The sequence below is a fragment of the Manis javanica genome, chromosome 6 (genome assembly GCF_040802235.1).
Source record: "Manis javanica isolate MJ-LG chromosome 6, MJ_LKY, whole genome shotgun sequence".
NCBI lineage: Eukaryota > Metazoa > Chordata > Mammalia > Pholidota > Manidae > Manis > Manis javanica.
This window is the reverse complement of record NC_133161.1, coordinates 40,376,346-40,391,500: the sequence shown is the minus strand read 5'-3', so window position 1 is coordinate 40,391,500 and position 15,155 is coordinate 40,376,346. Positions and strand designations below refer to the sequence as shown.

At 43.6% G+C, this 15,155-nt stretch overlaps 1 protein-coding gene across 4 annotated transcripts in view; it reads right to left on the bottom strand.

Annotated features, from left to right (window-relative positions):
• Positions 1-88: 88 nt before the first annotated feature.
• Positions 89-15,155, bottom strand: part of AOAH (acyloxyacyl hydrolase) — a 162,845-nt gene continuing 147,778 nt past the window's right edge. For 3 of the 4 annotated variants that reach the window (XM_017661440.3, XM_037027507.2, XM_073238598.1), the window contains 5 exons: positions 14,785-14,843; positions 14,635-14,694; positions 13,522-13,618; positions 6,348-6,424; positions 89-467 (listed from right to left, as the gene is read on the bottom strand). In XM_017661440.3, the coding sequence (XP_017516929.2) occupies positions 339-467; positions 6,348-6,424; positions 13,522-13,618; positions 14,635-14,694; positions 14,785-14,843 (422 nt within the window). In that variant the 3' untranslated portion in view covers positions 89-338. Of the gene's footprint in view, positions 468-6,347; positions 6,425-10,503; positions 12,245-13,521; positions 13,619-14,634; positions 14,695-14,784; positions 14,844-15,155 lie in introns of those variants that run through there. The other variant, XM_073238597.1, reaches the window with a different exon arrangement.

Sequence of the window (15,155 nt, the reverse complement as noted above, 5' to 3'; positions counted from 1 at the left end):
AAGCGCCTGGGTAAGCTGCCCAACATCACTAGATTTCTTATTTGTTTTTAGAACAATTAGCCATTAAAGGGGGCAGATAGTCTCTTGCTTGTAATGGCATCCAAAACACTTTATTAAAGGTTATTTGAAGGACAGTTGGAGGGGAGCTGATCTCATTAACACAGAGAACCACACTATCATTCAGATATGCTCTAAAATGAGGAAGAAAAGCTTTGCAGTGATGCTGCTAAACAGGGTCCTATTAGCCTGTGTGACATGGCAGTCCCCATAACTGCTCAGTGAGTTTACCCAAGTTCCTGCCTCCCTGAGAAGCCCAAGAGTGCATGTTTCTGAGAGACTCAGTGACCCCCTTGGTCTCCAAACACCTGTTCAATCCGGGGGTTGAATGGATTCTCCTTTCCCAAGACATGGGGCCACTGGAGTTGCACCTTCTTCCAGAAGCGATCTGCTAACAGGAGCAAAGCCACCTGTGAGAGAGAACCCAAAGGAGGAGTGAATGGGAAATTATAATGAGTAAAGAATGTACCAGCAAGATTTACTCCATTCTTTGTATGGTGGTCTAGGATAGAACCCATGATTTCCATCTCATATTTCTCGTATAATCTCCTTCCCTTGATGAGGGTGGGATCGATCACTTCGATCTAACCAATAGTGGATGATGAGGGTAAAAGGATGTCACTTCTGTGATTATGTAACATTATCAAAAACTTTGCTACAGTCTCTGGAGACTATCCTTGCTGGATTGATGAAGTAAGAAGCCTTGCTGGGAAGCCTCCTTGGGAAGGGGCAGAAGACGGCTTCCAGCTGATACCTAGCAAGAGGCTGGGTCCTCAGTCCCACAACCATAAGGAAATGAATTCTGCCAACAACCCAAGTGAGTTTGAAAACAGTTCTTCCCCAGCTGAGTCTTCAGATGAGAATATGGCCTGGATGACATATCTGGATATTAACTCTGCAAGACCGTAAGCAAAGGACCCAGTTAAACTGTGCCAGCACTTCTGACCCATAGAAACAATGAGATAATACATGTGTATTGTTTCAAGTTGCTAAAATTTGTGGTAATTTGTTGTTTAGTAATAACACTTTCTCAGAAAGCCATTTTTTCATTTATCTGTGGGTGCTTACCTTTACTGCAGGCTTAAGGCTTGGGTTCTGGACAACAGGACAAGTCCTTCCTTCAAGGACCTCTGAGTGAGGGAACCAGACATGCAAAATGACACTGCCAAACCCACAGGGAAGGCTGTGAGAGGCTGGCAGAAGTGTGACTCTGCTGCATGTTGGGGAGGGACAGGTCCTCTCTGAAGAAGGTGATGACTGAGCTGAATTTTCAAGGAGGAGCCCACCATATGGATCATATGGGAGCCAGAGCTTATGGTGGGGGACACAGCACAATCAGAAGCATGGAGGTGTGGAAGAGAAGGTGGGGAACTATGGGTGTCTATGAGATGACGTCACCCTGTAGGGGCGGGATCGTGAAGGAGGCTTGCACATGGAGGGTGTGACTGGAGTGCCAGGGTGAAGAATCACTAGCTTAAAGCACAACAGGCCTGACTTTGACTTTGCCAGCCTAATACCCACTCTCTGGTTGCACTGTTATACATCAGGTTTTCCTTTATTCACAAAGTTAGGAGGAGCCATTCTTAGTTGTCCAATCCTCTGGCTTGTCATTAACATGCTTTAATGAGGGGTCTTTCTTTGCAAATAATGCCCTCATTTAGCAAATGGGGCCTGACCAGGCCTTCAGATCTGAATTGGGTACATCTCCACAGGGGTTTTTATTGCAAAATGATAATGTGATTGCTACTGAAGACCTCAGAGGGGAGGGTACTCAGAGGTGTCCCTGACTTCATCCAGAGTCACATGGAATTGTCTCTGCGGAGCAGGTCTCATTCACCATTCCAACAGGCAGTGCCTCCAGCTCCACTCCCGCTAATGCTGAGCAGCTCTCTTCTACTTTCTGAGCTGCAGGTCTCTCATTTGCAAAATGAGTAGGCTAGGGTAAATGATCTAAGACCTTGCTGGATCTAAATTGTGTGTAAGATTTTAGCAGTTGTTAGATATAACTAGAACTGATTGATTTGCTACATTAAATATCCCTGGTATTTAGAAATGTTCCTGAGCCTTCTGAGGTAGACCCAAAATTCTATCCATCCAACAATGTAATCTTGGTCATATCCATGTGGTGTCTAACACACAGCCCCCCACACGCCCTCACCACCTTCCCACCAACTGCCCTTACCACAGACACCACACACACAAAACCCCCACATACCAGATACACTACGCACACATCCACCACACATGCTATATATACTACACAGCAACACCCCCCACACATACCACATACACTACACACACATCCACCCCACATACCATATACACTACACACATACCTCATAACATATACACCACACATACCGTATACACTACATACACATCCACCACACATACTATATATATGACACACACACATCCACCCCACATACCATATACACTACACAAATACCACATAACATATACACTACACACACATCCACCCCACATAACATATACACTACACACATACCACATAACATATATACCACTCATACCATATACACTACACACACATCCACCACACATACTATATATACTATACACACACACACACACACACACACATACCACATAACATATACACCACACATACCATATACACAATGCACACATCCACCACATATACCATATATACTATACACACACACTCCCCACACATACCAGGTACACTACATATACATCCACCCCACATACCATATACACTACACACATACCACATAACATATACACTACACACACACCCACACACACCCACATAACTATACACACCACCTAACATATATACCACACATACCATATACACCACACACACACACACATACCACATAACATATACAGCCCCCACACATACCTCACACATACCACATACACTACACACACATCCACCCCACATACCATATATACTACACACACACCACATAAAATATACACTACACAACACACCACATAACATATATATACCTCCCACCCCCCACATACCATATACACTACACATACACATAACACATAACATATACACACACCCCACACACATCCACCCCACATACCATATATACTACACACACACCACATAAAATATACACTACACAACACACCACATAACATATATATACCTCCCACCCCACACATACCATATACACTACACATACAGATGACACATAAGATATACAGACCACTCACACATACCATATATATTATACATCTAACACACATAACTATATATACTACACACACACATACCACATAACATATACACCCCTCCACACACACACCCCACACATACCATATACACTACACACACATCCACCCGCATACCATATACCATATACAATACATACACATACCACATAACATATACACACCCCACACATACCGTATACACTACACACACATACCCTACACATACGACATACACCACACACACATCCACCCACATACCATGTACCATATATACTACACACACATCCACCCACATACGATATACCACCACAAAACATATACTCTACACACACATACCACATAACATATACACACCCATCCCCCAACACACCCCCAAATACCATATACACTGCACACAAATACCACATAACATAAAAAAACTACACACACACACCACACACACAGCATATACACTATACACACACACACACACACACACACATCCCCCACATACCCCACTTGCCCCTACCGCATACACTCCCTGACAACATCACGCACATATTACATTACACTTCTCCCACCACATCATAGGCACACACACGCATATACCCCACACCACACACACACACACACATATGCACACACAGGCTGATTATCAAGGTGGCGGGTTTGGGGGAGGGTCTGATCATCTCTTACACACTAAACAATCAGTTTCTTCAAAGACAGAGACTGACTGGTCTTGTCACTCTTTTTCTGCTATTTCTGAACACAGGAGGCTGCTGCCAGGTCTGTGCTAAATTACAGGCACTTCTCTTGTTTTTTGCCTTTTAGCTTTATACGCCAAGCTGCCTTCCTAACAGTTGTGTGATACCAAGGCATTTATGGTCATTTATTTCCCAATCTAAATTCATAAAGAAGGAGATAAGGTTGAAGATAAGAGGGAAGTTAAAAGGACAGAGCTGAGATTCGAGCAGGTGGTAACTGTGGAGTTTAGAAGCAATTAGTTGGCTGTCACTCTAATGGAGATTAAAATACTTATGAGTGTGGATTGCTAATGTATTGTGTCTAAAATGAGAGTGACATTGTTATTACTAAATCATTTTAGTAATTTAGTTTAGACTTGTGATAAAATGACCTGCTATAGTCATTCATTCTCTTGACAAGCATTTACTGAGAACCTACTGTGGGCTCTGTCACAACCTTCTCCTGTAACTCCCATGACACCCAGCACATAGCAAGCACAGTCACTACTCCAAGTTAGCTGTTCCTTCATGTGAATATCCTTTTGTTTCCCGAGTCATAGTTTAAAACATTTAAGCAGTACCTATTCATCTGAGAAAAATTTAAGATGAGCAAAAAGACAAAAACAGAATAAGTAAAAGCCACCTGTAATTACTAGAGATAACACTGTTAACGTTGGGCATAGAGCCTTTCTGATGCACATGTGTGTACACACTCATCCACAAATTGAATCTCTCTGTAAACATCATTTTATAATCTGCTCTTCTTGAGGTATAATTTGCACACAGTGAAATTAGCCAGTTCCGTTAGTGTTGACACAGGTATAATCTGTAATCTGTTTTTACTTACTTTGCTCTCTATTACAAACATATTTGTGTCACTAAAGGTAGCTCTCTGCCCTCGTTTTTATTCATTGCATGGTATTCCATCACACAGATGGCTGGAGACCTCTGCCATGCATCTGTCCTTGACACAGGGGCTGGAGATAGCTTCCTCCTTCCAGGACACACAACCTCTGCAGCAAGGCAGGGTTTGTAGGCTGCCTCGCTCGCTGACATTACTGAACAAACACATGGAGTGAAACCCAGGCCCAGGGGAATGACAGGGGCTGGGAGCTCTGGTTAAGTGGGATCTCCTGGCTAACAGAGTCAGGTGCTCTGGTGTCCCTTCCTTGGTAGTTGACCTGGCAGCCCGTACATTTCTGGAGAGCTCTGGCTGCCAGAGTTCTGCTGTCTAGATACCACCACCAGTTCATGAAGGGGTGGCCCTTCCTCTGGCTAAGTCCACATCTGATGGGCATGGTGCTTTTCTGCAGGCACCCCTGCAGCCCCAGTGTTCTGTGAGGCATTGTCACCCACCTGTCCACCTTCTGCCGCTGTTCAAAAGCCCTCACTGTGCCATGTGGTGGTGACTGGTCCACCATGAAAGCTCATCTTGCTCCTCTTGGAAGTTCTCACAGAAGGGGTGACAAAGCCTGACTGGCCGGAGAGACCAAGGCCACCTGGAGAGCGCGCGAGAGCTGCTCAGGTTTGGACCCTTGTCTCTGCCGCACCACACTTAGCACAGGCTGAGTCAGGGTGCCTGTGTGCAGGAGGACCACCAGCTTTCAAAGTTTTTAAAGCAGCAGAACTACTCCTCTACTGCTTTTATTTTTACTTTTTATAAAGAAAACTCATGAGCAAGTCCACTATGTATAACAGATAAAAGTGGGATGTCCCTGGTGGAAGTCATGGATCGGGTGTGGATGAGAGGGGACAGTGGGAGGGGACAGCCCCAGCCTCCTGCTCCTCTTGCTTTGTGAAGAGGCTGGAGTAGAGTCACCTTCCAGAATTGCAGCTTGGAATCCTAGATGAATAACAGTTCTTACCGCAGGACATTGCTAAGAATGCTGTTCTCCTCTCACATGGCATCCTTTCTAGAAGGACCCATAGAAAATTTCTCACAGGTTTCACTTCCAGGAATCCTTGTGATATTTTTTTCTTTGAATTTTTTATCTCATTTTTTTTAATCTCATGGGGGCCATGACCTACAACCCTCTTTATATCAGCCCCTAGAGAGCACGGAGCTGATTCTGTCGGCTCTCGCTGGCAGCTTCTCAGGAGACTACCTGCACGCGTGTTATGACTCGTAGACATTAAGTCAGGAACCCAGGTTGCATTTCCACCTTACTTTCCTTTTACTCTGATTTCCACTTTATTTTTATTGAATTTTCAATCTGACCACATGTACTTTGATTACCTCAAATTCTTTCTGGAATAAAACAGGATAAAAATAAACACATGGATGCATAATTATATTTCAAAAATAACCTAACAGACAGCCTTCAGCAACCATTGTGTGACTGTGCTTACCTCATTTGGGTGGAATCCATCGACGGTTTCAATGAGCTGCCAGGGCTGCCCGCCTCTCTCTTGCCACTCCTCTGTGACTGCAGGGCACACACACAGCCAGAGGGTTAGTGACACGATGCTGCAGGCAATGGTCAGTGCCCTAGAGCAAGGGCCATGTGAAAGTGTCCTCAGAGCTGTACACTGCCCTCCTGGCCTGACGTTTACTCAGATGTGGCTGCCTCTGAGCTCCCGTGTTGGGCTGGGGGCTTTTTGAATGGAAATGATCCATCCATGGTATTTTTTCTTCCCTAAGTCACGAAGAAAATCTGTGGGAGTGTTGCGTGAATGTGGTATGTATAGTGAGAAGGGTGATGGGGAGAGGTGAGCTTTCAAATATCCAACACTGATTTAAGTCCATCTCAATTCTCCGGGGCCAGTAGGACAGTACTGGAGGGGCAGGAGGGGAAATCAAACATTTTGTTAACGTCCCCTTCATAGGCTGCCGTTTCCAGACACTGCCTGCGTATGTCAAGCCATTACCATTAAAAATCATGCAGTTCATCAGAAATATAATCACATAAAATCATCTCAACATCACATATTGAGTGAGTATGGGTACAGAGAAAATATTATGAGCCCCAAAGTGATGAAAAGCAATAAAACTGTCCTTCAGCAGGGATAAGAGACCCAGAATGTTGGTTGCTCCAAGGCAACAGTACAATGAACTCTACTTGTAAGATCATGTACCCAATAAGCACTCCTTAAGGAAATTTCAAATCCCTAAAGAGCGTCCAGAGAGAAGAATTTGAAACTTGCTGCTCCCAGTAGCCCATGCCCACTCTTCCCTGCAGTCCAGAGAGAGGGGCAGGCACAGGAAAGGTGCTTCCCCCAAATCTATGCCCTCTGTTTGTCCCTTGCTTTCCTCAAGGGGAGGAGTGGAAATTCAACTGGGGGCTTTGTTTGGGCAAGAGAAGCTGGACTTCCCCTGAGCTGAATCATTACTATGCTGCTTTTGTAATTGCTCCTGATATCACAGCGTGCCATCCCCACTCACTACCCGACCCTGTCCCCATTGGGGTCTCAAATATTGCTGCCCTTGTCAGAGCTCAGGAAAAAATTTCTCCTGGTGGTCTGGAGTCCCCCACACTGGATCACCCACTCCTGTTGCCTTCTTTCCTGGCAGAATGTCCACTACCAAGCCACTTTTTTATATTTTGCATCTGGGTTTCGTTATGTTGTTAGAAGAAGCAGCTATTGGAAAGTGGCCTTTGCATTTCTTGTGACACTCAAATTTTGTGTCCTTCACATGGAGTTCCAAGGGAGAAATAGCTTCATGCTGCTAGGCCTGTATCCGAAGGAATGGTATATATCTGCTCTTCTGATAGGAAGCTTGGAGCTGCAATGATGCTTATCACATTAACTCTTCTAAAGGCTGATTCATTCTTTTGAAGCAGCTTGCAAACAGCAGCACTTTCCTGCACTTGCCCACAGGCATCCTGTGAAAGGCAGAACCTCGGCGAAGCTCACCTGGGTCTGTCTTCAGTTTGCCTGGCTGCTCTGCCTGTTTTTTAAGCCGTGACCTTGGAATCAGACTTTTTGCTTCAGGTTCAGTTCTGGCTGCTCCGCCATTGTGTGTGGACCCGACACTGTGAAGCTCCTATGGGCTGCAGGCTGCCTGCTCTGAGCGTGTGGTGCTGCCCCGGCCCGCCCCTGCTCATCTGGCTCACTGGCTGCACGCACTCCCATGCCTGCTTCAGGCTCTTCTTTATCCCCCTCACCCAGGAGAGGACAGGCCAGTTTCCTACAGTTCTTCCTGGGGCAGGGGGTCCTGCTTTTCTACTTTCTAACTATTTTGATTCTCTATCTGAGCCACCTCCAGCCTGAGCATCCACAAGTTACCTTTAATGTTGTACCAGGCATTTGGAAGGGTTTCTTCAAATGCAGAGCCAATGTCATCCCACTGAGCCTCGTGGGTGCTCTTGGTTTTTTCTGGAGTATTTACCTCATCTCTACCCTGGGTCTCTAATACCAGAATCAACAGTCATGGGGAAAGGTCCGGCCCGCCCAGGTGGGAAGTCAGCCGTCGCAGCCCCTCCACAGCTCCAGAGGGGACGTCGTGTCATGCCATTCGTGCTCCTTTATGTCACTGAAGTTCTCAATGAACTTTTCATCTTTTCTCTGGCTTCTCTTTTTATTTTTAGTTTGGTCACCTATGCTATACAAACGTTAAAAAGAAAAAGAAATCCCAGTCGGATGTTAAATTTTCATGCAGTGCTAACAGAGCAATGGGAGTTGAGCTCCATTGAAACCTCAGACAGAGCCTGTGGAAAAGCTGCAGAGCTGCAGGAATTAGATAAGATCAGACTGAAGAGTCACACAGCAGACCATGGACCTGAACCAGACCACCTGCACCCCCTCTGGCCTGGTGGGGGTGAGAAGCCTCTTTTAACACTTTGCGACTCTTGCATTTGCAGAGAAGTTTGAATAATGAGTTCAATGTAAACCTGTACCTTCATTGGCCAGTGGAAAATTCAGAAAAGAATTACAGTGATCTGGAGATCTAGAAAATCCACAGAAAGCAGATTTGAGCCTATTAAGGAAACAAAGTTTAAGCCAAGATTATGTTCCTTGAGAGCAATGTTTGCAAGAAGCTCAATATTTAACAGATCAGATTTACTTATACTGAGTTTCCTCTAGTGTGATTCAGTTTTGGTGCCTAGGCTTAAAGTTAGTCTAGGCTATTTCCACTTTGATTTGAATTTTATATGTTACCAACTACCAAACTAAAAACTATGGCCCTTAGAGAGAGGGGGAGGTAGTGTACCAAAACCTCATGGAACAAACGGACATAATTCAGTCATCAGCATTAGTGGGTGATTTTCAAAATGAGAAGAAGCAGTTATCCCCTCCAGCTCCCCTTGAAGGCTTCATAAATTGCATAGTGAGAGACTGATTAAGGAAAGAAAACTGAGAAACCAAAGAATAAAGAAAAGAGAAGGGGTGCTTACTTGTAATGTTTTGTAAGGAACAGGGGCATACCTTAGGGTGGGGCCAGGTCTAGGTTTTATTATCACTATACCCCAGCAATTCTTAATAACGTCAGTGCTAACTTATTCCTCCCTGCCAGGAAATGCATTCCTGCCCCTGACAAATCCCTCTCCCTCCCCCACCTTAGTAGGACACTACAGGAGGAGTCGCACCCTTAAAGAACTATCTGTCAGATAGAATAATCCAATAGGTATTGAAAGAAATGTCACAGGTTACCAAGGCTACAATAAGTCTATTCACAGTGGAAAACATAATTTTCTCACATGATTACTGTCTCTGCAAGGGTTACCAGTCATTGCATATCTGCAGACATCAGTATTATAACACATAAAGGAAGAGTCAGTAACTCACAGACAAGGGTTAAAGGTTTTACCTAGATCGTGATCAGTGCTAGACAGTGACTTTTTTTTTTTTAGTCTTTTTGCTTTCTTAGAGTAAGTGCAATACCAGACAGCAATCTCTATCTCTTCCCTGATTGATTTTAGAGTGGGAGGTCCAAGAAGGGCTAGCATGGTAAGTGGGTCAGTTTCCTTCCTTCTTGGGACCATAATTAAAAGTAGGTAAATGAATTTCTATTTGTTCTTTGGAAGACTCTGAATTAAACTTCTTGAATGGTCATGAATGATCATTTGGGACTCGGTGCATAAAGCATTTTGTTTATCTGTAAAGTCAAAGAAGATTTGCTAAAGACTAGCTTTTCAAATATGCAATAGAAATTGTGAAAGAAGATTCGTAAAACACTTGGTAGCTCCTAGATGAACAGCAACACTAGCAGATATTTACAAAGAGAAATCTGAATTCTTGCTGGCACCCTGAAGTCACTGGTTGTTTTTGCAAACATACACATGGGAAAGGGGCCTCTGAACCAGGTTTACTCCAACTGAGTTGTTTTGGAAACTGAGGGCAGCTAGTTGTATATTTCCACTGTCAGTGCAAAAATGGCCTGTCAGCCAAGCGGCATTTTGCTTCCTCTGTTTGGGAGGTTGGTGCGGATAAAGGGAAAGGACATCACCTGCTCAAGCTGGCATTTCCTGAAGGGAGGAAAATTGCTGTCTCTGTTTAGTTCATAACCAACTGGAGAATGAGTCAGCAAGAGACAAAAAAGAGTGTTTGGAGATGAGTAATCATCGTTTGGTGCTGTGCTGGGTCTGTCAGAGTGGAGGACAGATAGGTCTGATGTCCACCCTTGAGGGACAGAGACCCTCAACTGCAATTTGCTCTGCCACAAGATGTGAAAAATGAGGATTTTTGTGATGCAATAGTCAGTTCAAATACAGCACTGAAAATGGGAGGACAGATTTTCATGGGACTATTAAGACTGCAGTTTTAATAAGTGACTCTGTAGGGTTTTGATTTCTGATAAAAGGAGGCTGCAATGATAACGACATGCATTTCCACCATGGTTCCTCTAAGGAAACTCAAAGTGGTTCACAGCAAATGTACATTTATTTTCTATCATAAGCCCTGGAAGAACGTATAGGTGCTTTACATACATTGATGACTGTGGCTATAGAAAGATGCCAGCTAACCATTATCGAGTCCTTATTATATTATAATAACATGTGTTTTCTCAGTCCTTACATACATCCCATGGTCTACTTATTTCTACATTAAACAAAAGGAAACTGAAGCTGAGTGGTTATTTAATTTACTAGAGGTTGTGCAGTTATTCTGTGTCTGAGTAGGACTGGGAACACAGTTCTATCTGGTTGTGAATTCTGGGCTCTTCTGTATTAGCTCACTGCACCTATGTGAGGTAGGCCAGGTTTCCAGGATCACAAGCCACCCAGGCGTGGAAGGTTACCTGTGGAGATGGATCTGGAAGTGAATGATCCCTCTGCCTTGTCTGGAAAATGCTAAAACTTCAAGGTAAATATTCCCTTTGCAATAGTCTAACGCAGCACATAGGTCAAGACCTTACTACAGTTCTTGAAAACTAGACAAAAATTCCAGCTCTTGCAGAAGTGAACACAGTGATACCTAGACATTATGCATGACATGTATCATATCATGTTCGTGGAGGCAGATCCCAGGGCACTGTTTCCGTGGCATCCATTCTCCCTCCCACTCTGTCCACATGTTTTCCCTAATGGGGCGCCCACAAACACCACAGGGAGGAGGCAAAGAAGGCCCTGTACCCAAAATGGATCCTCATATCTATTTATTGTTAATAAATGACAGGAAATTACAAGATCTCAGGAAATTCCTTGAATTGTTCATGATAATTGACAAGCAAAGAGAATTACCAAGGAGGTTTCCCAGTAAGGTGACCAACTGCCATTTGATTTAGAATGTTCAGTAGGGTTAACTGAATTTTTTGCTTTTTACTGCTTTTATTGTTGCTGTGAGCCCAAGAATGGGCTGATGGGCTTCTGCTCCAAGCATGTTAAGTTGTCAGTGGAATGCTGGCCAGTGTTGGATTGAGGGTAGAACTCTATTTCTATCTTTCATGAAGATAAGGAAGGTTCTGTTTTGCTGTCAGCTGTATTCCCAGCACCCACATAGTACAGAGTGGGACTTAGTAAAGTCTGATGACCAGTGACCAAGTTTTCAATCTTGGAGTGTTATAGAGTCCCATTTGTTAACTTGTAATGTACACATAGATCATCTGTGGATTATGTCCCCATGAAGATTCTGCTTGGGTAGGTCCTAATCAGGAGTGGGGGCTGGGGCTGTGCATCTGAAACTAGCCCCCAGGTGGTGTGGCTGCTGCTCAGCCTGAAGCACATGCTGAGCAGCAGGTGTGTGAGGGGGTGGTACTCTTCTCGGTCCTGGCTGCATACTAGGCCCAGCAGTCAGGAGGATTACACAATATTTATAAAATCATCGCAAAGATTTGTCATGTAAATATGGTATCCTCATGCCCAGGTCTGGAAAGGAGAGTTTAGACATGTTCAGGGAATTACTTACAGTCCCAAAGATAATAAATGACAGAGCTAGAGACTACTTTGGAAAATGAAAAAGTCCCATGTGAATATTAGACACGATTATGTTTTTAATAACTCTATCTATATTCAAGGTTGATAATGATCAAAGATCACTTGGTGGTGTTTTTGTTTACACCAGGAATTCATTAATGGGTCTTTAACTCTGCATTTTAATGAAAGGTTATTTATCAAAATGTCTCTCCCCATGAGAGAAATATGTATCACCTAGGCAGGAAATCTAGTTAAGGGAGCTCAGTCTTGTCGAAAAGATGTTCAGAATTGAGGTACTAGAGTCTGCAATACAAAATGTGTCAGCTAATGTAATATTTGATAATTCATGCTGGCCATCTGCTTCATCCCAGATGCTTGGGCTTGGGGGCTCATGGCAGGGAGAGAGAGATGATAAACTCTGGATGAGAAATCTTCCATCCTTTGCATACACTGTGAAGCTTTTCATTAGCATCATCTCAGCTGGCAGTCTGTCAATAGGAGGCTTTTCTCTTATATAACAATTGCTTAGCAATGAAAATGAGACTGGAAGGATTACAGGTAATAAATAATAGTTTTTCAGAGACCGAATGTAAGGGGTAAATTGGTAGCTCCAGTAATCACATCTGTTTTTGTGTGGCTGCTTATCAGTGACCCCAATGTTTGCAAGAATGCTTGAAAAGAAACAGTAATGTTCTCTCTGGAAAGGGGGATATGGGCTGTCCACTCTGCCAGAGGCACGGCTGAGCTGCCTCCCTTCAAGACTCTCTGGTTAGTTCTATCACGTGTGGGGGCTGGGCATCCACACTGTCACCTGGTCCTTGTAGAGGGCAAGGCAGCGTCCTCTGTGAGAGGCACTGCCGATCCCTCATCCCTGGCACCGCCGTCTTTTGCCTGTAGGTAAGTGGGCCGTTGCTGAACTGACAAGAACCAGGGAGGTGCTCCCGCTGCTCTGCTGGCTCCCAGCCCAAAGCTGGTCACTAGCTCTACCGCTTTAGCGGTTCTACAGTGATGGTGAAATAAGGAGCTGGTGTCAAGGTTCCAACATCCCAGAAAAAAAATCTTGCCCTTTCTCTTCCTTCAAGACTCAGAATTATTAGTGTGTCAGTATGGGCAGGAGTGACCTTGTCCAGTCTACTGCCTGGTGGATTATAAATGCCTTGCCCAGGCAGGCTCTAAACTGTAGCTGCTGATTTTGTCTTGTGTCAATATCTAAACCAAGCAAAACTTACTTTCTTGGTAGGCAAAATCCAGGTAGAAAAGATCAAAGTTGGTAAATTTCTTGCTGGTTGCAATGTTCTTCAGGGTATTGGAGAGTTGAGCTGCTCTCTGAATACAAAGGAAACGGAGAATTCCATGAAACCTAGTGTTTGACTTGGTGTGAGAATTCATGCAGAACAAAGAAACTGGCAGTCCCTACCCCCTCTCCACACCATCAGCAGAGAGCAGCTCTCCATAAATTCTATTCATGCACAGATGGACAGAGAACATGTAAAACTGTTAAGATTCATTAGTAACCAAATTAGTGCAAATTAAAGTAATAAGATAATACTTTTCCCCACAGGGATTGGCAAAGAAAAGATGAACAATTGTGATATACAGAATATTGCCATAGGATAGGTGATTGAGAATGTCAATTTGTTTAACCTTTCTGAAGAGCAATTTGGCAATATGGATCAAATCTGTAAACATGGTGTACCCTTTGACCTAACAATTTTTCTAGGAATTTGTCTTAAGGAAATAGACATGGTACATAAATATATGTTTGTTATTATATTTATACATAAAAATATAAACATTATATTTATATATTATATATTATATAAATATGCATTTATAAAAGTTAATCACAATGCTATTTATCATAAGGAAAAATTGGAAACAACCTATATGTCCAACACTAAGGGATGAAATAAATCATCTTCATTCATATGCTGTATACTCTAGAATGATTACAAAATTATGATGTGAAGGAATAATTTATAAACATCGGAAGGCATAAAGCAATATATATTTTCTGATGCTATGTAGGCAAAATCCCCAAAATCTATGAAAGTGATATTGGAAAGACATACATATTAACTTCGGGGAGTGGGATTTGAGGTGATTTCTATTATTGTTCTTTGGCTTTTCTACATTCACCAAGGTTTTTTTTTTGTTTAATTGAAATATATTTCTTTTGTAAAGAAGTTCAATAAATCTTTTATAAAAAGTTGATTCACCATCTGTGAATGAAGTGTGTGAACCTTGCCCTTGCAAAAAGTCCCATCCCCAGTGAAAACACTGCAGCAACCACAGGGAAAGAATCATCAAAGATGGTATCAAACGGCCTGTCATAGTTCTACCTCTGTAGTGAGAGTCCGGAGGGTCTTGTTAGAAGTCATCCAACTTTGGCAGGGGCTGATCTAAGAGCAGGAAAATAGCACTTTGATTACAGAGAGGAACAGCTTCCTCTAAGGGGAATGAGGCCTTGGGACAAGTCAGTGTGAACTCACCTGGAGACAGCTCAGGAAGGAGTAGAAATTTGCATAGGTCACGTCCTTGTTTAGTTGGCCTGGAAAACAGAGAAGTCTGGTGTACTGAATGTACTCGGATATATCACCCAAGTAGGGACACTTGTCGGTGACCCTGCTGTCCTTGCAGAAGGGTGGCACTTCCAGAGGCCTGCCCTGATTTTTAATTCAGCCTTGATTTTGAAGAATGCCTGTGCTTTCCAAAATTCAGGCTCAGGGCTGGGGAGGGTCCCTAAGGAGCTTACTCGCATCTCAAACTCTTGGTATGGGCTAGGGCAGGGCCTGAGAGGCCTGACCTTATCTGGACCCCAGGTATAGGGATACATGGGTACCAGGTGGACCAGACCACCACT